The sequence below is a fragment of the Mauremys reevesii genome, linkage group 1, assembly GCF_016161935.1.
Source record: "Mauremys reevesii isolate NIE-2019 linkage group 1, ASM1616193v1, whole genome shotgun sequence".
Lineage (NCBI taxonomy): Eukaryota > Metazoa > Chordata > Testudines > Geoemydidae > Mauremys > Mauremys reevesii.
This window is the reverse complement of record NC_052623.1, coordinates 118,275,874-118,297,871: the sequence shown is the minus strand read 5'-3', so window position 1 is coordinate 118,297,871 and position 21,998 is coordinate 118,275,874. Positions and strand designations below refer to the sequence as shown.

Below are 21,998 nucleotides of genomic sequence, written 5' to 3'. Positions count from 1 at the left end.
TTTATATTTTTAAAAATTTTTAAAGGTTTTTTTCGTGTAAACTTAATGTGCACTTAGGTTAGTATGGTGCAAGACCATGGGATCTCTGTCCATTTACTTTTACAATAAAAGCTACATCTGATAGAACACTGCTGGTCCTGACTTCTTTATTGTGTGTTATGAAGAGCCCTTTTATAAATATGCTCATTGGTAGCACATAAATTCTTTGACTCCCTAGAAGAGCCTTATAGAGAGATGTGTAGTATTTTAATATATGGTTAATGTAAGACAAAAAAAGACCCACTTTTGTAGTCAGGTGCTTTCAGTTTGATGCTCCTGTCAGATTCTGTTTTCCTCATTATGTACTCTTGAAAAAGTTATAACAACATTTATTGGACTTTTCCCAAAAATCAAATTCTGTGCATAGCTTTTCTTTATTTTTGAGAATTATCTGGTGTTTGTGCTCTACGAACCCAAAGGACAAAATCCCCACTTGTCAGGTACATTTATTTCTTGGAAAAAACCCTTTTTTTGTTGACCTTGGGCAAATGAGCTTCTTGCCCTGGCAGAAATGAAATGAATGATAAATGTAGAGTGTGTCTTTGCTGAGTAATGGAGCTGCAGCATAGGCTTTCCACAGAGGTTTTCTCCTGCACAGCCTGAGGCAGCCTGAGAACCCCTGCTGTTCATTTAAATAGGTATGTCAAATCTGCCTCGAAACGCCGCTGGTTTGATCTGTGGTAATATTTGTGAAGGTTCCATATGGACTTGAGCCCCCTGCAGTGCTAAGAAATAATGTACAACGCTTCATGGTGCAGACGCAAATTTTCTCTGAAAAGGGATGCAATGCTGCGTTTTAGCTGTCGGAGAGGATGATGGAGCTGACGCGCTAGGCCTGTCAACTTGTTACACGGATGGGTTGCACGCAGCGAGGCTGTGGAAAATCTGTGCCTTTTAACTTTTCTACTTAATCACGGTTGTAGCATTGCCTTTAGACTGTATGCTACATTAATTCTCTTCCTGCCTTCTGCCTTTCATCCCAAGTTTCACGGAAAAAAGTAAAGCATGCAGGTCTTGTAGAGGAGCCTTATCAAACAGCTGTCATCTGACAAGCCATTTGCATTTGTTTTGGCTGAAACAGAGCAACCCAAGGGCAAGATGTTTTGTTGCATTCCATCATAATGAAGAAATTACAAATTTTACAAGGACCACAATTTTATTTTTAGCTCTTCCTAGCCTTTTAAAAAAAGGTATGTAAGATTGCCTAAGAAATAGTCATGCAAAAGATAGCGTGTATCCTGTTACAATATCACTTGATTAAATCTTCTTCAAATGAAATCTGCTTGACAAACAAATTTCATTACTGTAGGATATTTTAAAGTACCTGAGTGTTCTTGGGACACTTCTAAATGTGTCCATTAAATAGAATTATATAAAGCAGAATTAATTAAACAGGATTTAACATCCTTTTAGTTAAGCAGCTGCAAAAAAAGATGAAATCTGTATACAATGCTTAACATTGTTTTAATCTCTGATCAGGCTAAATGTATGATATAAGAATTATAGATTGATTTCTTTTGAACTACCAAAACTGTAATTCATACAGCTGGGAGAAAGAAAAGATTGCATGTTAATGCAGTATTTGCATGAATGACAATACTTTGTATGGATTTTAAAAAAAAAATTGCTACATAAAGAGTGATAAATAGGATAAAGAAATGATTATTTGGCCTAAATGTTTGTCAGTCACAACTGCATTTACTGACAGGGATCTCAGATTTTATTAATTGCAGTTGAGACAGCCAGTCACAGCAGTGCCATTTGTTTAGGTAATGCTAATCAAAAATGTTAGACATCTATTAAAAGTACTGAATACATATATTCACCGTACATCTTATAAGATCCAGTTTATATGTGAATGTATGACTTGAATATTAAGTAAGACTTCTATAAAACTTGAATATCCTTTGTATTCACATTTCTCTCTTTGTTCTGCTTGTTGAATATAGTTTAGTCTTGGGGACGGGGCAGTTTATTCACCTCTTGATGTGCAAGGGATTTGTTGCATGTAACTCTAACGTACATTGAGAGAATTTAACCCCTTCACATGTGTTGTGGCTATTCATCTCATTCAAAATGTTGCACTTTGATTACGACATGGAAAATTGCTTTGTTAGCAAGTGGTATAGTCAGGTTTTGTAATGTGATGAACAAGGCTAAATGTCCTATTGTATACATTTTTTGTTGGACAAATTTTGTAGCTTATGTAGTCCTGATCATTATTCCCTTCCAGAAATCTCAGTGAATGGAAACATCATTGTGGCCTCATGCTACATTTATCAAAATTGTATTCAGTGAAAATCATTTATATTGAGTGTTTCAATTAAAAAAAACTAAAAATAATATATCAAAAAATAATATACCAAAAAATATTCTCTTTCAAGGTAGGCAAGTGACCTAAAGAATTTAATGCATGATGTTCTGGGTGCTCCAGGCCTTTAAAACGTGCCCTCTTTCCCCTCCTTCCCGCCCTTCCCCCCCCAAAAAATAAAATAAAAAACTAGATCAAAAAATATACAAAGATGTTTTTCATAAGCTGCTCTGTACTTTGAGGATACTTCTCAAAGATCCAGTTCTCACTCATTCCTGTCCTCAGTTTTAGTAATAATAATAAATCCTTCTTCAAAAGAGTGCATCCTAATGAAGATTAAGGATTTGATCCTTCCATTAGATGAGGGAGCATTTATGGCTGCCTAGTGTCTTGTAAAATCAGCTATTTTGTTTGCGTAATAGCTGAGTTTACAAGACAACAGACATGTACGTTCATGAGTTTGACTAGTGCATCTTGAAGTGATTAATAAAACCTTCTGAAAAGTGAGAGTCTCTACAGTATCCTATAATTTTGGGGAAATGAGGATTGTTAGACGTAATTGTTTGGCATTATATATGATTATTTTGCAAAATAGCGTTTAACATCATGATTGCATCTTACCCTCTTAAGTCCTGAATCTTGCGAAGTCTTATACATGTGCTTACCTTTACGCATGAGTAGTCCCATGAAGTAGTAGTACTACTCCTGTCCATAAAGTTTTGTAACCTAAATTTCACCCCATGAGAGAAATGAAAGTTGGAAGCAAAACCGAAAGGAATTGGCAATTGTTTTTGATGAGAAGACCTCTCCTACTGTAAGATGTACACTGATTGTAGGAGAAGTACTTTTTATATGGCATTCCATTTTTTCCCTGGTCTAGATTTTTTTTCATGTAGACAGTAAGTCGCTCTGATAAAACCATTCCAGAAAATAGGAACTCTTTCTAATAACTAGAAATGCACATACATGGAATTTCAAAACATGGAGGGGATCTGGCATTTCCAGAAATTCTCAGGAAAACCCTACTTTTTAATGCAGATTTGAAATTTCCTTTAAAAAAAAAAAAAAAAAGTTGTTTCTAATTTTTAGTTGTGACTATGAACTTTTCAAGTCTACGAACAGGCAGGGTGAAACAAAAGAAGTATGAACTACACTCATTCATCTAAGTAGAGCTTCTGAGCCTAATGATTATTCAGGGTCTCCCTCTACACTTGTTGCTTATTTCCCAAAGCAGTTTTAATTACAATTTAAAATCACTTCAGACTAAGGCCAGTTTACAGTAAATTTACAACTGTATTTACTCCCTTTCTTTCCTTACAGCAGCTCTCATCCCAATTGTCTTAGTACTAGAATCCTGGGCTAAGTACAATCTGCTAACCTTCCCAATAAATTATGTGCAGATTAGGATGCAGTGAGTAAGGCATTCCAAATCCTGGTGGTTCTCTAATAATCTCACTTCAGGGTCTGATGTGCTCCAGAATCCACTTTGCTCTTGGCTCAGTAGGGAGGTAGATAGGTGTCCCAGCTGCCTCAGTGCATCTGTTTTCTCACCAGATAGGAAGATACTGTATGGCTATACAGGAGAAGAGAAGAAGCTGTAGAGTCAGGAGTCAAGTGAGCAGCCTTCCCATATATTTACAAGGGTTGCCAATCCAGCCCCTTTCCTAACTGACAAGCTCTATCTAGGTCAAACCTTTCAATGGCCAAAAATCTCTTGTGCATTCCCAGCTTTACTCATTCTACTTCCAGAAGTCTTAGGTCACTCATAGGAACCCACTTCTTCATGTCCTCTATTCTATTGGGACAAGCCTCATAAAGTGTGTCTACACTGCAAAGAAAACTCCACAGCATTGAGTCTCACAGCCCAGGTCAATTGACTTGGGCTCTTGGGGCTCAGACTGTGAGGCTATAGTAGTGTAGATGTTCCCACTTAGGCTGCAGTATGGGCTCTGGAACCTAGCGGAGGGGAGAGGTTCTTGGAGTCTGAGCTCCAGCCTGAGCAGGAATGTCTACATTGCTATTTTTAGCCCTGCAGCCTGAGCCCTGTGAGTCAGTTGACCCAAGCTCTCAGACTTGGTTCCGTGGGTTTTTCTTTGCAGTGTAATCATATCCTCAGTCACCTGACCTGCTATCAAGAAAACATTTAGCCCCAGAGAAGAACCTAAGCTTTCTTGCTTTTATCTGACACTTCTACCTCATAGATTCAAAAAATTTTCTATCTATTCTCAGGTAAACCTCACACCATCCAACCCTACTCTGTGAATGTTTTTTCTTGATCGGTGACTGCCTTTTAACCCTGTTCATAACTGAAATGTACGAGTTGCTTCAGAGTGGCATGAGATGCTCGGTCTCTGAGTAGCACTTTCCATATCTCACTAGCCTACAAAGTGAGAGACCAGACCAGGTAATCACACCGAGGTATCTCACAAGGTATTGCGATGTAGGAGCAGTTTATTTCAGTCTTACAGATATTTTGAATAATTAGTTCCTGTGTCTTAGGATATCAGATCTTAAAATATAGAAGTACACACACATAAATGCCACAGATTGGGAGAAAATTCTACACAGATTTGATCATACTTGATTTCTTTTGTGCCTACCCCAAAATTAAAAAGTTAGTGGAAGGCTTACTGCTACAGTTCAGTCTGGTCTGTGCTGTTTCTAAAGCAATTGGGGTTTTTTGTACTTCAGAGGTTCTATACACTTCAGTTGCTGTTCCAAAAATATTTATTTTGCTTATTACATTATTATAAATCTCAGTACCAGCCTTTTAAACTGATTCCAGAGATTCCTTTTAAACTGATTCCACAGCCATTTATTTAAGTGCTATGAGTGCAACTACTTTAAAAAATCAGTAAACCTATGGTTAACTTATTATGATACTTTTAAATATCTGTATATTTTTATTGCAACCCTACTGGGAATGTGTATTTATAGATAAAGAAACTTTTAAAATCATGATTGGTGGGTGCTTACTACTGTAAGGAAGTTCTTTATTATTTAAGTGTTAAGTGGTATTTAAGTGTTGCATCAGCATCTTTGTTCACTTATTTCAAATTATGATATTGTGTATTTTAACAATTAGCACTTCATGTTGTGGTTATTACTAAAAACTCATAGGCTTTCCTACGTTTCATCTGTTTCACTGTTTTAAATTTTTTTTCTTTGTAAAGTAGTCTATAAAATGTAAAAATTTAATCCTTGCCACTCCACAGTAATTGCAGCACTATAGTATCTCCTGTCCTAAGTATAGGAAGATACTGTTGATGCTGCAGATAGCTGGGGCTGTGAATGTTGAGGTTTTTATTAGCACCCATTGTATTTCGTAAAATAATTGAAGGGAGTACACAATACTCATCCATAAGGCTTTTGTTGTCAGCACTTGCTAATTTAAGTGGGTTCTTTGGAATTTGCAGTATTTAGTTGTAATACCACCACTTCTGTTTTTCTTATAAATATTACATGTTGCCCAAAGTCTTCACTTATTTTACTTAGGATTAAGTTGCTGCTGTATCTCAAAGCATTTGACGTTTCTTTTTAGCATGAACACTAAACTTGTGGGAAATTTAGCTTCATCAGAAAGCTAGATTCTTGAAGAAAACAATTAAGATTGAGAGTACATACCAATAACCTCAGGCTTTAAAAAGAATTACAAAAATGTTAAATAATCAAAAACAAACACTAGAAACTCAGGAAATTCAGAATTAAAGTTAACCCTAACATTTGAAAGTATGGAAATGCACAGTTATGGCAAACAGACAGCCTTAACTCTGCTCCTACGGGTATGCTCTGGGAGGAAAGGAGAAGGGACTCTGACTCAAACTATCTATTGCTGCAGGTGAACCAGTGTTAACAATGGGGGGAATTTTTTACAAAATTTTCCTAATGTAGAAGTTTTACTAAATGGGTAAGAAATCAATTAAGGAAAGCTAAAAACCTATCTAAATGTGTTTCCTCAATCCCTCATTTTATCTGTGCAAGGAATCTCTAGATAAGCATAGAGTATTCCAACAAAGAAAAGGGCTAAACTGTATGTAAATAGTAACACTGACACTGAATAGTTTTGAATCCTTTCTCCCTTGCAATACCGTTTTTTGTATATATCAATATATAACCTAAACTAACAAATTCATTATTACACATTGAAAGACATAAATCCACACCGTGTAGAGGTCAAGCATAGGAATTTATTACACACAGCGCTGGCGGAGTGTCACCTTGCTTATTAGGCTCAGAGACACTGTCAATCAGTTGATTACAATAGAATATATAGATTTTTTCCATGGGCGGGGGAAAGTGACGGGGTAGGTAATTCCACACCCCGGGATAGGTTTTGCAGCAAGACAAGATAGCACGTTAGCCAATGGTTAAAAGGTTACATAATATCTCTGCCCATGGTCTCAAGTTAGCAAGTTAACATTTAATTAATACTTTGATAAAATTTTATTATTATAAAATATATATGTTGAATTCTGATTTGGGGTCCATAGGAATGGAGCAACTCCTTTGATTGTCCAACAGATACATTCCATGGGGTTAAAGCAAAGAAACAGTGAAAGTATATGACAATACAGATTGTCTCCTTTATGTCTTAAGGCAGGCATTGGTCCCTGGGAAGAGAGGTGGAAGGATGCCATATCTTATACTGACATGTACCAACTTTTCATAAACTCAAGGTTGGATCTGTGGGAAGAACGTTCCCTACAGAAGACACTGACACAATAGGAACAGGGGGATCCTTTGTTCAATTTGAAACATTGGATGAAACATAATTATTCAGTTATTGCTTCAACATCTGGCATTTCTATTGACCAAGCATATCTTAGCAAAGGCAGTTATCTTGTTTACCCCAGCTTTCTCTTAGATAATCACTATTTGCTAGGCCTCTGGTCTCTTGACCAAACTCTGGACTTTGGGTCTAGAAAAGAGCTGGCACAATCCATATACCAGGTGGTTATATAAAATGCACATAGATTTTAATCCTTCACACATCATGTTTGAAAATACCAGTGACAAAAATGTACTTGTTATACTGTATGTGTTGCTTGCTGAGTTTTTGACAGACTGGTATTTTAAAAAAGCAGATTTATTTATGCACTTCCCCAAGCACAAGGAAGCCGTGATCTCAGTTGAGGCCTCTAAGTGCTACATAATACAAATATAATAAATATCATCACCAAAATTAACAGAGTTGCATGGAATACACTATATAAATACTTATTTTTTCTAAAAAGGCAGTTCAAAGTTCAAGCCAGTAATTGTGTTGTTTATATAAATAGATATAGATATATTGCCCACCTCCTTTTTAGTTTTAAGAATGACTTAAGCACCAATCCTTCAGATGGTTACGCACATGTTTAACTTTACTGCCATGAGCAGTAGTGAGTGCAGAATCAGAGTCTTGTATACATTTTGAACCTGCAGTGTACTTTTAACTGTTGTTAAATACTGTAGCCATTTTTACAATCATCTTTTTGTACACTTCAGGATGTTTGGATAATACATTTACATAGATAAGTAATGTGTGACTATTTTGTTATTTCAAACCATATAAACAATAAAATATCTGTACCCTTTAATGCATATTTCTGTATATTTTAGGAAATGTATGGGAAACTGCTAGACATTCAGAAATACCAAGACCACTTGAGAGCCCAAGGCTTACTTGCTGAGAACAGAAAACAAATGTGAGTTTCTGGCTTGCACTAATATTGGTGTCCAGTTTCTTAAATTGCTTTAATATTTTATTTTAGCACTTCTTGCAATCTTGGTTTCAAACATTTTTTATTTGATTTCTGGAGAGACAATTTGGAAATAATTCATGTGAAGTAACAGTATTGCCAACCTCAGGAGATCAAAAACCATTAGTCAGACCCCAAAAGAACATGAGATGATTCAAAAAAGAATGTTTTTTAATCTTTATAACACCTGTATACTCATCTACTTCTCTGCTGACGTGTGTGTGATAATTTCTAGTTGGAACATCAACCTTAAGTCACAAAAAATGCACACCTCTCCCTGACTGCTCAGATGGAGACTCCACTTAGCTTCCCCTCATTCCTAAAATAGGAGAACTGCCATCCATTTCCTATTAGTGTCTCTCCCTCTTAGTTTCCCACCATATTCCTTCCTGTACAAAGGCCATAGAATGGAGCTCAGAAAGCAATGAACGTCCAAGAAACACAAAGCATTCTGACTGTAGATCAAGTGTTTCAATTATTGTTCAGTAAAGATTTATGAGCTACAAAGACAAGAGATGGTGCTGAGATGAGGGGCCAATCCATACATGAAGGCAGGGCTCAATGGCAAGGCCAGGTGTGTCGTCAGCCCCACGAGCTCTTGCACTAGGTTCTGCCTGGGAGTTTAGCCTTGGAGATAGCAGGAATGGAGGAGTGTCTCATATCATGTGAGCTTGTCCTGCAGGTGCCAAAATCCCATGACTCATGATTAATTCATAGAGTTGGCAATACAGTTAACATTTCAGTCATAAGACCAATCATTTCTGATCATAATTCCTAATTATGGATAAGTGATTCAACACTCAAGGAATCTAATAGGTTCCTTATTGTGTTTATATTAGCCATTCCATTATTAACTTGCTCCTCTTTTTCTTCCCAGTGCCAACATATTTAAATAGTTTCCCCCTCCTCTCTCTCAGCTTCTTGCCTTTGTTTACCGCATAACACAGACTAGAAGAGGATGGAGAACAATAATTAAATATTCTTGTTGGGTGAAGGTGTTTTGAGGTTTTTTTCCACGGAAGGTTTTCACGGTAGATGGTTCTATGTTCAATGCCATTTTCCTTGAGGATTTTACTGAGTGGGTTATTGGTTACTCATTTCTATTGAAAGTCAACGGAAAATTCCTGGAAGACCATAATGGTCATTTGTCTGTTAATGAGCCTTTTTAATGGCTGCAGTCAGGATTGCGTGTCAGTCTTTGAAATTAATCAATATTATAAGACCTGGGTGCAGTTTGCTTCCTTTGAGGAATCCAGAAACTAGGATGCAGTCGCCCAGTTGTGTTTTGAGAATTTTTTTGTAGTAATTCCTCCATAGAGTGAGTGGGTAGTGAGGATGGGCTAGCTCAGTGGTTTGAGCATTGGCCTGCTAAACCCAGGGTTATGAGTTCAGTCCTTGAGGGGGCTACTTAGGGATCTGGGGCAAAATCAGTACTTGGTCCTGCTACTGAAGGCAGGGGCTAGACTCAATGACTTTTCAGAGTCCCTTCTAGCCCTATGAGATAGGTGTATTTCCATATATATTATTCAGAGAAGGCTTATAGGGTTGGAGAAGTTCCACTGAAATCAAGGAATCTGTGTCATAGTCTCACGGTGCACTCCCTTTTTCTCTCAGTTAAATGGTTGCTTTTTCAGGGCTGCAGTTCTTTCATGATGCACCTGCTATGTGTCTTCAATCCAGCATTATGTAGTATTCCAATTCTCCATAATGATGATCTGCAATTTTAGCCGTTAATTTTGTGTGTTGATTTTTTTATGGGTAAATTGCAATGAAGAGTGCATATATCTTTTTTTTTTTTTCTTCAGCACTGTAGTTTGGGGTTAAACTACTTCAGTGTACTTTGCTATGCTTTTCCACTTTGGTAGCTGGGACAGTTGTGTTAGCATGAGACATTTGTCTTTAGCAGAGGTACAGTAGTTTTTTATCTTTGTTTCTTAGTTGACTGAAGTCCACATTCCTTTATGATTAAAGTTTACTATGGCGTGTAGAGTTTATTCATCATACCTTTCTAGGAGAGACCCTTTAGGATATATCTGCACAGCCTTTTGGAGCCTGCAGGAGTAAGCCTTCCTGCCCAGGTGGACAGACTCAGGCTGGCATTCTAAAAATAGCTGTGTAGAAAAAGCTTTGAAGTTGTGGCTTGGAATCTGAAGCTCCAACCCAAGCTGCAACTTCAAAGTCTACATAGCCATTTTTAGAGCACTAGTATGAATCCCTGCTTGCCCAAGTCTGTCCACCCGGGCCAGAAGGCTCAATCCAGCTAGCTCCAAAATGCTACATAGACATACCTAAACCTGAGCAGGCAAGGGGAGAATGAAGTTGGAGTTCATAGTGGATGCTACTGAAAAATAATCTGATTTAATGCGATTCCTTCCAAAAATTTGCCAGTTGTTTTACTCATGTGAATAATGGTGGTCAACATTTCTTTCATGTTCACATCTCCCAAGTGGTTGGAAGGATTTTTTTTCAAGTTTTCCAAAAACATGTGCCTCTTCCACTGGGACAAAAATAGGTAGTTTAACTCTAAAATGAAGAAATACTTTTTTCAGAGAATTGAGCATCTGAAAACGGGCTGTTTTATATAGACATTTTGCAATCTTAACTACAAGGTTAGGCCCTGATCCTGCAGAGATTTAAGCACACATATACCTTTACACATGTGAGTAATCCCATTGACTTCATTGAGGCTACTCATGTATAAAGAGAAGCATGTATTGAAATCTTTGCAGGATCCTGACTTCAGCTGCCAGTGTAAACAGTAATGTTGTCAGGCAGTAGGGAAGGTCATTTTAGGCCCTGATTCAGGAAAGCACTTAAAGACATGCTAAAGTTAAGTATATCCCTGAATAATGATGCTTCCCGGGATTGGGACCTTTAATTGTGGCACTAAAAATATTAATTTACATTTATTGTTTCTAACAAATCTACAAAAGCAAAAAAATAAGAGTTAAGGCTTCATCCTTGGGTCGCCTTGTAATCTCACCCCCATTACTATATGAAGTATGCTGTTTCAACAGCCAATGTTTGAACACTTTTTTTGTATAATACCTACATGAAAGGGGCATATTTGGGACAGCGCTTTGAATTTCCCTTTCTTTTATTGGTTTAACTTAATTCAGACCTTAAGGCTGTCTCTCTTCACTGGACTGTTCTCTTTAAAATTTCCACCATTGCTACCACTAGCGCACTTCCTCCGTTGGTAGCAACAGTGGGAGAGCTGATACAGAATCCAGCACTGTCATGTTGTCTAACCTAGCTCAGAGTAGGGCCTGGTCTACACTACGAGTTTAGGTCGAATTTAGCAGCTCTAAATCGAATTAATCCTGCACCCGTCCACACAATGAAGCCATATACTTCGACATAAAGGGCTCTTAAAATCGATTTCTGTACTCCTCCCGACGAGGGGAGTAGCTCTGAAATAGACATTGCCGGTTCGAATTAGGGTTAGTGTGGACGCAATTTGATGGTATTGGCCTCCGGGAGCTATCCCACAGTGCAACATTGTGACCACTCTGGACAGCAATCTGAACTCAGATGCACTGGCCAGGTAGACAGGAAAAGCCCCTAGAACTTTTGAATATCATTTCCTGTTTGCCCAGCCTGGAGAGCTGATCAGCACAGGTAACCATTCAGTCTGGGAATCAAAAAAGAGCTCCAGCATGGACCGAACGGGAGGTACTGGATCTGATCGCTGTATGGGGAGACGATTCCATGCTAGCAGAACTGCCTTCCAAAAGATGGAATTGAAAAAGTCTCTAAGGGCATGAAGGAGAGAGGCCACAATAGGGACTCACTACAGTGCCGCGTGAAAGTTAAGGAGCTCAGACAAGCGTACCAGAAAACCAAAGAAGCAAACAGACGGTCCAGTGCAGAGCCGCAGACATGCCACTTCTACGCTGAGCTGCATGAAATTCTAGGGGGGGCCGCCACCACTACCCCACCCCTGACCGTGGATTCCAAGGAGGGGTACTCTCAGCCATGCCTGAGGATTTTGCGGATGGGGAAGATGAGGAGGAGGACGAGCTTGCGGAGAGCACACAGCACATCGTTCTTCCCAACAGCCAGGATTTTTTTCTCAGCCTGACTGAAGTAGCCCCCCCCTCCCCTCCCCCCAATATCCCCATATGAAAGCATAGAAAGACCTTTGAAAAAAAAGGGGCATTGGACACAGTTTTTTTTTTTTTTTTTTTTTAATTTTAAAACTTAATTCAAACTGTCTCTCTCTCTCTACACTTTTTTTTTTTTTTTTTTCTTTCACACTACCATACCACTAGCGCACTTCCTCCATTGGTAGCGACAGTGGGAGTGCTGATACAGAGTCCAGCACTGTCATGTTGTCTAACCTAGCTCAGAGTAGGTCTAGATGACACGGTTAAAATGTCAGTGGCTACTAGTTCCCTTCCTACATGAGCACCCCCACATTGCTGCCACCAGCAGAGCTGCACCAGTAAGAGCAAGGATCAACATGGGAAGATCTAGTGTAGACGAGGACTTGTTGTTGTCTTGAATCTAGTTTTGTGTGCATTTTGTTTTGCTGAAACCTTGTGGGCCAAGTTTTTAGAACTGAGTTATAAATCTGTGGAAAATTAGCTTATCGTGGAACTGCTGATTGGCTTTTAACTTCAGTAGCAATAATGAGTGACACTTAAGTAAAATTCATAATTAACTCTTGATGCAATGAATTTAATAAGTGTAGTTATCATTCCTTTCATAAGAAAGAGCTTTTATAACTAACTTAAACATTATAAATCCTATTTACATAGTGAATATCATACTGTTTTGCAGTAGAAAATACATTTTCAAACCAAGCCTGACTGTATGTATGGTCCTTTGTGATATAACTCTAATTGCATGGTTAATTAAAAAGAGAATATATGTGATATTTTAAACAGAAACCTGATTGGCAGCAGATGGCTGATTAAGGAGGAATTGGAAGAAATGTTAGTGGAAAAACTGTCAGATCATGATGTGAGTAATTAATCTTTTTAATTTAAGGGACCTGTATTTTAAGAATACAGACTCCGGCTGCCTCCCGAAAAAGTATGTCTTGGAGGCAGCTGCTTTTTTTTTAAATATCGTCCATTTCCCCTCCCCCCCCAGCTCCTCACCTAAGTAAATGTTATGTTTGTCATATTGTCCTCATGCATGCTACAAAAATTTCCCACCATTGTTAATGTGATCCATTTCCATCAGTGGTAACATCATTGGGAGCCCTTGTGTAGATGTGCCATCGCTGGGTTATATAACCCTGCTCAGAGATGGTCTAATTAACACAGTGCTTAAAACCCCATTGGCATTGAGTAGGGCTCATCTATAGGGCTCCCAATGTTACTATTATTGATGAAGTTGAACTGATGGTAGTGATGGTGGAAAACTTTTGCAAAATTTCCTTACTATAGACAAGACAGACCATTATCTGCAATATTCTTGCGTCATATGAAATTGATTCTGAAGAACTCTGCATCTGGCACCTTACCACATGCATCTCCAAGAACAAGTCCATTAACTCATATTGCAGCTGGTTCCAGGGGTGAGGAATAATGCTGATGTTTCTATTACACTGAGGTTTTCCAAATAAGAACAGAGATCCAAAAATCCAGATCCAGTCTGCCTGTATGACCATCTAAGTTATGTCTTATCTGTGGAACCTTAATTTCCCAGTGGAATTTGTAGTTTGAATTGGGCTGCACCAGACAGAGTTGACAACCTTTTGTCTAAGCATTCTAGATATTTTATCCTCTACATCCTTCATTGCTGTGTATTCTACCATCCCTTAGAGATTCAGACTACAGACCATCTCACTGGCAATGGAAGCGGTCCTCAATTTCAGTATCTCTTGTAATATGGATTTTCCTGTTTATTTTCCCAAAGCCCCAGGAATTGTTCCGCATTCACAAGCGTACTCAGACATTTTAGTGTTCCTCCCAGCTTGTCTTTCTACCGTACCTCACACTTCTATGAAATATCAGTGGGCTAGAAAATACCATACTAGGGATTGGCCTGTGAATAAATACAAAAAAGCACAAAGGCTCAGCCTCTGGAAATAAATTGAAATGTTTGCATGTATTGAGTTCTTTAGATATTCGCTGTACTCTTTTGCCTGCTCCATTTATCTTATGTTTTGTTTTGCAGCAACGCTTTCTGTGGTGCTTGCATTAAGATACTAAACAAAATGGAAGCAATTGATTTTTTTTTTCCCTACATGCTCCGAGAACTGTCGGAGGTTTTCCTCATTTACAGCTTCCACAATTTGATTTTTTTCCCCCACTTTTAAAGGCATTTGGAGCATACGTGTTATGCTAATGTCTTTTTTTTTCCCCAAAAACCATTGCCACAGAAATCTGCATTAGAACATTGGACTGAAATAAAACATAAAACTAGTTATATCAAAATATCTACTGATACTGCTAATTTATTTGTAAGAAAGTAGCCCACTGCAGAAGATGCTGGAAATACAGCATAGGTAAAAAGAATTCTCAAAAGTAATTTTAGAAATACCCTATAAGTAGGAAAAAAGCATAAAAATTTTCTTATACACAATGGCATCCTTATATTTCTTTGTAACCGATGGTCCAAAACTCCTGCAAGTAATGCCTTGTAGCAGGCCATCCCAGCTTTCAGCACAAAGGGGTTAATGCTAAGGTGTTTAGTTTCTAATCACATGTTCAAGAACTAGGGAAAAAAAGCACACAGGAGCAAAGGATAATTTATTTCAAGAGGTTGCCCTTTAAGTCAAGTGTCTCTTGAATTTTTAAATATCTTGATTGTTCAGTTTTAAAGGAAATCATAAACATTAAAGTAACTCAGCTTGAACAGCCGAAGAAATGTTTCCCATATGTATTATGAAATATAATCATTGAGGTGCATTTTAGTAAAATAAAATTATTTCCATTTCTATAGATATATTGGAAATGAGTGGGAAAGCTTTTTCTCCTCTATTTTAATAAAAAAAAAAAATTCAGATCCAAGGCCCAGTAGAAGTTTTCTTTTAAAATTGAGATGAACTTAATTCTAATATAATAATCCTGTATTACAGAGAGGTTGGGTGTACTCTGAATTCAAGATTCATTGTTTTCTGAAGAAAGGATTAGATGTCTTTAGTCACACAGAAAATGATGCATTTGCATGCTGTTTTCGAAGCAGCATGTGGATACAAACGTGTCATCTTGTCAAAAATCATCAATAAAAGCAAAGAAGAAAAGATCAAGTATATAAAAATAGAAAGTTTTAGCAAATGCAATTTCACCTGCATCTCTTAATGAATTTTTATTCTCTACAGTATTCGATGTGTATTCAGCTGCTAGAAAGATTAGTGACGTTGCCATGTTGTGGCATCGAAGAAGAGTATGTACTAAAGTTTCGCAAAGAACTAGCTATACAGTTAAAAAAGGTGATGATTGAGCCCCTGCAATATGATGAACAAGGAGTGGCCTTCAGCACTGGGGAAGGTAATAATTTCAAGTTTGTCTGTCTGGTTGAAGTGGTGAAGGTCTCCAGCTGAGACTCAGAAATTTCTTTTGTAACCTCAACACTCAGCAAAGTCTTGTATTGGTTGGTGCATTTCTTTATTTCATACACTTGTATTGATATTTTACAAGTCTTTCATGGATGTCTTGGTATCAAAATGGAAGTGTATGGCACAAATGTCATTATCTAATGATCCATGATGATCTACGTTAGAGCCTTCAAAATAATAGTAAATCACTAGTTGTTGAAATTAGTAGATATGGGTACTCGGCATTGCATTATAGCCAGTTTTCATAAGTTCAATAACTATCTTATTTTTCCTTTAAATACACAAAAGCACAGATCTGTTTCACAGGCTAACAGGTTTCAAAATTCATTTATCAAACAACCTTTTTAACATTACCAGAGCTCAGAGATGTAAACCAGACTATTTCTTCTGGGCTGAGATTTTGTGTGTCATATTTTAGGTCAGAGCTAATGTTTTCACGGAGATATAAAACTCTGTAGATAGTTTACAATGAAATCTTACTAAATGTGGACAAAAAATTGTAGCAGCACTGTTCATACCGGTATAATTAATTTGTACGTACAGATTCATAAGAACATTCTTTATTAAACTAATATTCTACTGTACATTTTTTAACAAAGAATCTTAATTTTTTCACAAAATATGTTTATTATTAGCTCCTGCAGTGATGCTTCATATGAGATGGTAGATACGGAACATGCACAAGTGCAACAAACTGCTTTAGCACCTCACGTATCATTACCGCATTCAGTCATCTTTCACAGTTACTTTTTAGTGTTCAGAATATTGCTTCTCATCTTCTAAAGTAAAACAGTTCAAAGTTGCACTGTGTGGGATATACTGATGGTTTGTCCTTTTTCTCTTATTTCCATGAACATTACCAAAATGATAAAATCTATTTAGTGCAGTAGCATGCTGAATGTTGCTTATATTTACCGCCCCCACCCCCTTTACCTCCAAAAAGAAAATCATTGCTGCTGTATGAAAATATAAGATCTACTTGGCTTTTTTTGCATTTCATATGCTGAAAAATAACGAACCCACAATAACAAAAGGATGCTTTGTTTATTTTAAGGCAAAAGAAAGACTTCGCGAGCAACCGCAGTAGTTTATGACAATGGAAGCGGAAAAATTACAGTGAACGGAGTAGATTATTTATGTTATTTTCCAGTGATGCAAGACAGGTGAGAGCACCATATATCTGTTTTAACATTAACAACCTAAACAGAAACCATCATGCTTTAGTAGAGCATTTCAAGTATTCAAAACATCAAAAAGAGCTAATATTGTTTATTATAATTATTGTAACTTGATCACTGATTTTTTTTTTCCTTGATGTTTCTGCATGGATCTTTAGCTCTATGAAGCTGACACTGTCTCCTGTTCCTGTATAAGTATCTAGTTTAAGAAGACTTCACCTTGTTTCCATTTTTTTCTCATAATCATGAGAACTCAAAGTGTATCAGCTGAGAACTGTCTGTCATCTGCCTTTTTTCAAGGAGGGTTGCAAAGTATAAGAATACAGATCATTTTGGTACTTTAGTTATGGGATCTGCTCAGCACAGAGAAACTCTTGTGTTTACTGAAATACATCTGTTTCCTGAGAGTCCCAGGGGCAGTAGTCACACAGTCATACTCCAGCATATATCAGTAGAATACAAACAAACAATGTAATTCAAGACACTTCACCTAAAATTTCAGACTGCACACACAATTTCAGTTCATCTTACACTGACAAGATTTCTGAAGATAAATTATAAAAAGTTTCCTTAGAACAAGCCAATGTGGGTTTATTTTATTCCTCCTGTTAGCTATACAAACACCTTGTATATTCCAATAATCTAAATGCATAATAGTCCTTTCACATCTGGTTTAATATATTGATAAAGCAGTACAGGGAAGCTTGCATTTCTTTAGATTACATAGGTCAGGTCATCATTTAACACTCTCATAAATTAGCAATGTTGTATATAATCTGCAATTTATAAAAATTAAATACTGTGTGTATCTTATATTTTTCCAGAGAACAGCTAATGTTCCCGTTCCAGTTCCTTGATAGACTTGGAATACATGATATGGTCTGCACCGTCTCTGGTGGAGGGAGGTCCTCACAGGCTGGAGCAATCCGTTTAGCCTCTGCAAGAGCACTATGTAGTTTCATCACTGAAAATGAAGTGGAATTTATGAGGCAAGGTATGAGCATAAGTAGGAAAGAATGCATAATTCCAACAGTAATATGTGTTTACCCACTTTTCCAGTAACTGGCTAAGATTAATAAGTTTGTTAAGAGCATGACTCTCTGAAAACACAGAAGTGAGTAATTCCATTGAAATCAGTGGGACTACTCATGTGCATAAGTATTTTCAGGACCCAGACTTTAGTCATGAATAGTTTTAATAGTCAGTCTTCCTGACATCTTTCAAAAGACCCAACTCTATTTCCTCTTTCAATAACCTCTGCACCTGTTCATGAGATGTTAGGGTCACAATCCCAGCCTGAAAACCTGCTTAGGCTGCATTCTGTCAGTGCAGAAACACAATATGTGGTAATATATCAAGTCAGAGAAAAACCTTGAGTCCAAATTTTGTGGGAGGAAAAGATTCCAAGATTGCTAATCAGTTGAATAGAAACAAATCTCATATAGTCTAAAGGTTCTTGACCCTGCATTCAAGCACCAAATGTTAGGGCTACCAGTAGATTAGTTTCAACTTGATCAGAAGGGGATGACAAGGAGCATAATTATAAGTAGGTTACTTTAAATAGGCCAGATTAGAGGTTCCTCCTCTTTCCCTTATTCAGAAGGCATCATTAAAACAACCACCACCCTAGGTAGCTGCAGTAACTGATATCTTCCTATATGTAGAAGATACCACACTATTACAACAATGCAGAGTTAGAAACATTGAGTTTTTAAATAGACTAGAGGGAAATATGTTGAAAACTCCTACTAATAATGAAGGCAGCAGAATTCTAAGGAAGCTTTTCTCTCTGCTTAACGTGCTTCTGAATTACTTATTCATAGATTCCAAGCCCAGAAGGGACCATTTGGATCATCTAGTTTACCCTCTGTATAACACAGGCCACAAAACTTCCTCAAAATAATTTGTAGCACATATCTCTTAGAAAAACATCAAATGTTGATTTAAAAAATGCCAGTGATGGAGAATCCACCACAACCCTAATAAATTGTTCCCATGGTTAATTACCCCTATCATTAAAAATTTATGCTTTATTTCCAGTCTGAAAGTGTCTAGCTTCAGCTTCCCGCCATTGGATTGTGCTACACTTTTCTTTGCCAGATTGAAGAACGCAGTAGTAAATATTTGTTCCCCATGTAGGTACTTAAAGGTACTTATTAGAGTCTACCACGAGAAGGCGTGTTTTCTAATCCTTAAATCTTTCTCATGGCTCTTTAATCAACATCCTTCTTGACTTGTGGTTTCACCAGTGCCAAATACAGAGGTAAAATAACCTCTCTACTCCTACTCAAGAAACCCCAGTTTATATATGCCAGGATTGCATTAGCTCTTTTGGCCAGAGCGTCACATTGGAAGGTAATGTTCAGCTGATTATCCCCCATGGCCCCCAAATCTTTTTCAGTCACCACCAGTGCCCACTTTTCAAGTCGACCCTCAGCTCTGCCCCAGGCCCCATTTCCACTCCACCCCTTCCCCTCACACCACCCCTTCCCCTAAGGCCCCAACCCCACCTGCCTCTTCCCATCTCTGCCCTGCCCCGCCTTTTCCTGCTCCATTCTGCTCCCTTCCTCGAATGCACCGCATCCTCACGCCTCCTCCCTCTCCCCCCAAAGTCTCCCACACCGCGAAACAGCTGATTGCAGCAGGTGGGAAGCGCAGGGAGGGAAGGGTTGGCACTGATCAGCAGCACCCACTGGCGAGCAGGAGACGCTGGTGGGAGGTTCTGATGGTGCGTGCTCAGCACCAACCATTTTTCCCCGTGGTTGCTCCAGCCCTGGAGCACCCACGGAGTTGGCGCCTATGAGAATCACTGCTTCCTAGGTTAGTCCCCCATTCTATAAGTACAACCTACATTCTTTGTTCCTCAATGTATACACATATATTTAGCCATATTAAAGTGCATATTGCTTGCTTATACCCAGGTTTCCAAGCAATCCTGATCTTTGTATCAGTGAATTGTCCTCTTCATTTACCACTCCACAATTTTTGTCATCTGCAAACTTTATCAGAGATGATTTTATGTTTTCTTCCAGGTTATTGATAAAAATATTTAAAAGTATAGGGCAAAGAAACAATCCCTACAGGACCCCACTGGAAATATACCTGCATGATGACGATTCCCCACTTACACTTACATTTTAAGACCTTATTAGTTAGTCAGTTTTTAATTAATGTGTGCCATGTAAATTTTATATCGTTCTAGTTTTTTAATCAGAATGTCATGCGATACCAAGTCAAATGCCTTACATAAATCTAAGTATTTTACATCAATGCTATTGCCTTTATCAACCAAACTTGTAGTCTCATCAAAAAAAGATGTCAAGTTAGTTTGACAGGAACTATTTTTCATAAACCCATGTTGATTTGTCCCGTATCAGCCACTCTATTATCTTGCCAGGGATCTATATCAAGCTTGCAGGCCTAGACTTAGCCAGGTCATTCCATTTACCTTTTTTAAAAATTGGCAAGTTACCTTTCTTCCAGTATTCTGGAACTTCCTCATTTCTCCAAGACTTGTTGAAAATGAACATTAATGGGATACAGTGAGCTCTTCATCCAACTCTTTTAAAACACTTATTATGTTATCTGGACCTGCTAATTTAAAAATGTCTAACTTTAGTAGCTTCTGTTTAACATCCTCCAAAGATGCTAGTAAAATGGAAGGAGTATTATCAACATATGATGAGTCTATATCATTTGTTTTTCTCCAAATACAGAACAGAAATATTTATTGAACACTTCTGCCTTTTCTATATTATTATTGATAATTCTCCCAATACCATCTAATAGTGGACCAATACTATTGTCAGGATTCTTTTTGTTCCTAAAATATTTAAAAGCTCCTTCTTTTTGTCCTTAACTCTGCTAGCCATAGATTTCTCCTTGTGTCCCTTTGCTTCCCTTACCGATTTTTTTACAGTTCCTAACTTCTGATTTATATTCATTACTATCAACTTCCTCTTTCTTCCATTTGTTATATATAATTTTTTTATAGCTGTCTAAAAGTGAATTCAAATATTTGAACAAATAACCTGTCCTTTACATCACTGGGGTGATTTTTGTAAGATTTGTAATGTATTGTAATGTACAAAACTCAAATACTGTAACCGTGTTAAAATTCTGTGAGGTTTGACTAAACTAAATTCCCTTTTGTTGGTTTCAAGCTGTACCTTTGTCCTCCTTTTGGGCCTAGATGTTGCAATTCATGTGGTATGCAGAGTCACCAATTGTTCTGAAGCCCTCTTCTCTCTCTCTCACACACAAAATATATTAGTGATGCTGTACTTCATAAAATGACTGTCTTCATATTGTCCTGTAGCTGGACTACTGACAGCTGATCCACGTATCAGGGAACGAAAGAAGCCTGGTCAAGAGGGAGCCCGCAGGAAGTTCACCTGGAAAAAACGCTAAGTCTAACTGGAGCAGATGTTAAAAGTTTTATGTGTTGCAACAGTTTCAAAACATCAACTGTATGATTTCTTTATAATCACTGTTGTGTAAATATATCTGGTAATAAATTTTTTGTTTCTAATTACTGTGTTTTTCCTCTTTTAAAAAAATAAATTTCTTTTAAAATCTTTTAAAAACTGACTGCAACTTAAAAGTTGCAAATTGTAAAGTCTTTTGTCTGAACTATGAGTCTGAAATGAAACTTTAAGGCCAAAATAATTACACCTCCCAGCTGCTGTGTAAACATACCCTTAATGATGGACATACCAGATGCTTACTGTGCCTGGATGAGGAGCACATAACAGAGAGAGATGCCATATGTAGAGCCTTTTCTAAGAGAATCCAGAGAGCTACTGAGTCTTCTCTGAAAATGTTCCTGATGGAGAGATCAATGCATCCCTCTTTAGACCCCAGAATGCCTGGGGCAGAAACTTCTAAGCACTCATCATCAAAAACCATGCCCTAAGTAGCTCTTCTACTTAGGAAGTAGAAAGAGTTGCTCCTAAAAACCTATCCTCCTCCCCCAGTAAAATCTTGGGGGATGGGAAGGAAAAAGCACCGAGCACACAAAAAGAAGAAATCTAAGTTTCTTTCACCAGGTTCTTCCTCTAGGAGCCACAAATCCTCAACTGAAAGGGGTAGTACAAGATCCCAAAAGGGTTCCTTTGGCATACAGACAGGTAGCAGTCACCATGCCTCTAAACCGACTTCCTTGGTACTGCAAAAGTTGCCCAGTACTAAGATCCCTGGTACTGTCAACTCTG

At 37.7% G+C, this 21,998-nt stretch overlaps 1 protein-coding gene across 4 annotated transcripts in view; it reads left to right on the top strand.

Moving 5' to 3' along the window:
* The window catches only part of MRPS9 (mitochondrial ribosomal protein S9), a 45,245-nt gene extending 23,929 nt beyond the window's left edge, over positions 1–21,316 (top strand). For all 4 annotated transcript variants that reach the window (XM_039486605.1, XM_039486622.1, XM_039486615.1 and 1 more), the window contains 6 exons: positions 7,952–8,037; positions 12,984–13,059; positions 15,371–15,539; positions 16,662–16,770; positions 17,610–17,779; positions 21,104–21,316. In XM_039486605.1, the coding sequence (XP_039342539.1) occupies positions 7,952–8,037; positions 12,984–13,059; positions 15,371–15,539; positions 16,662–16,770; positions 17,610–17,779; positions 21,104–21,195 (702 nt within the window). In that variant the 3' untranslated portion in view covers positions 21,196–21,316. The remainder of the gene's footprint in view (positions 1–7,951; positions 8,038–12,983; positions 13,060–15,370; positions 15,540–16,661; positions 16,771–17,609; positions 17,780–21,103) is intronic.
* The last annotated feature ends 682 nt before the right edge of the window (positions 21,317–21,998 follow it).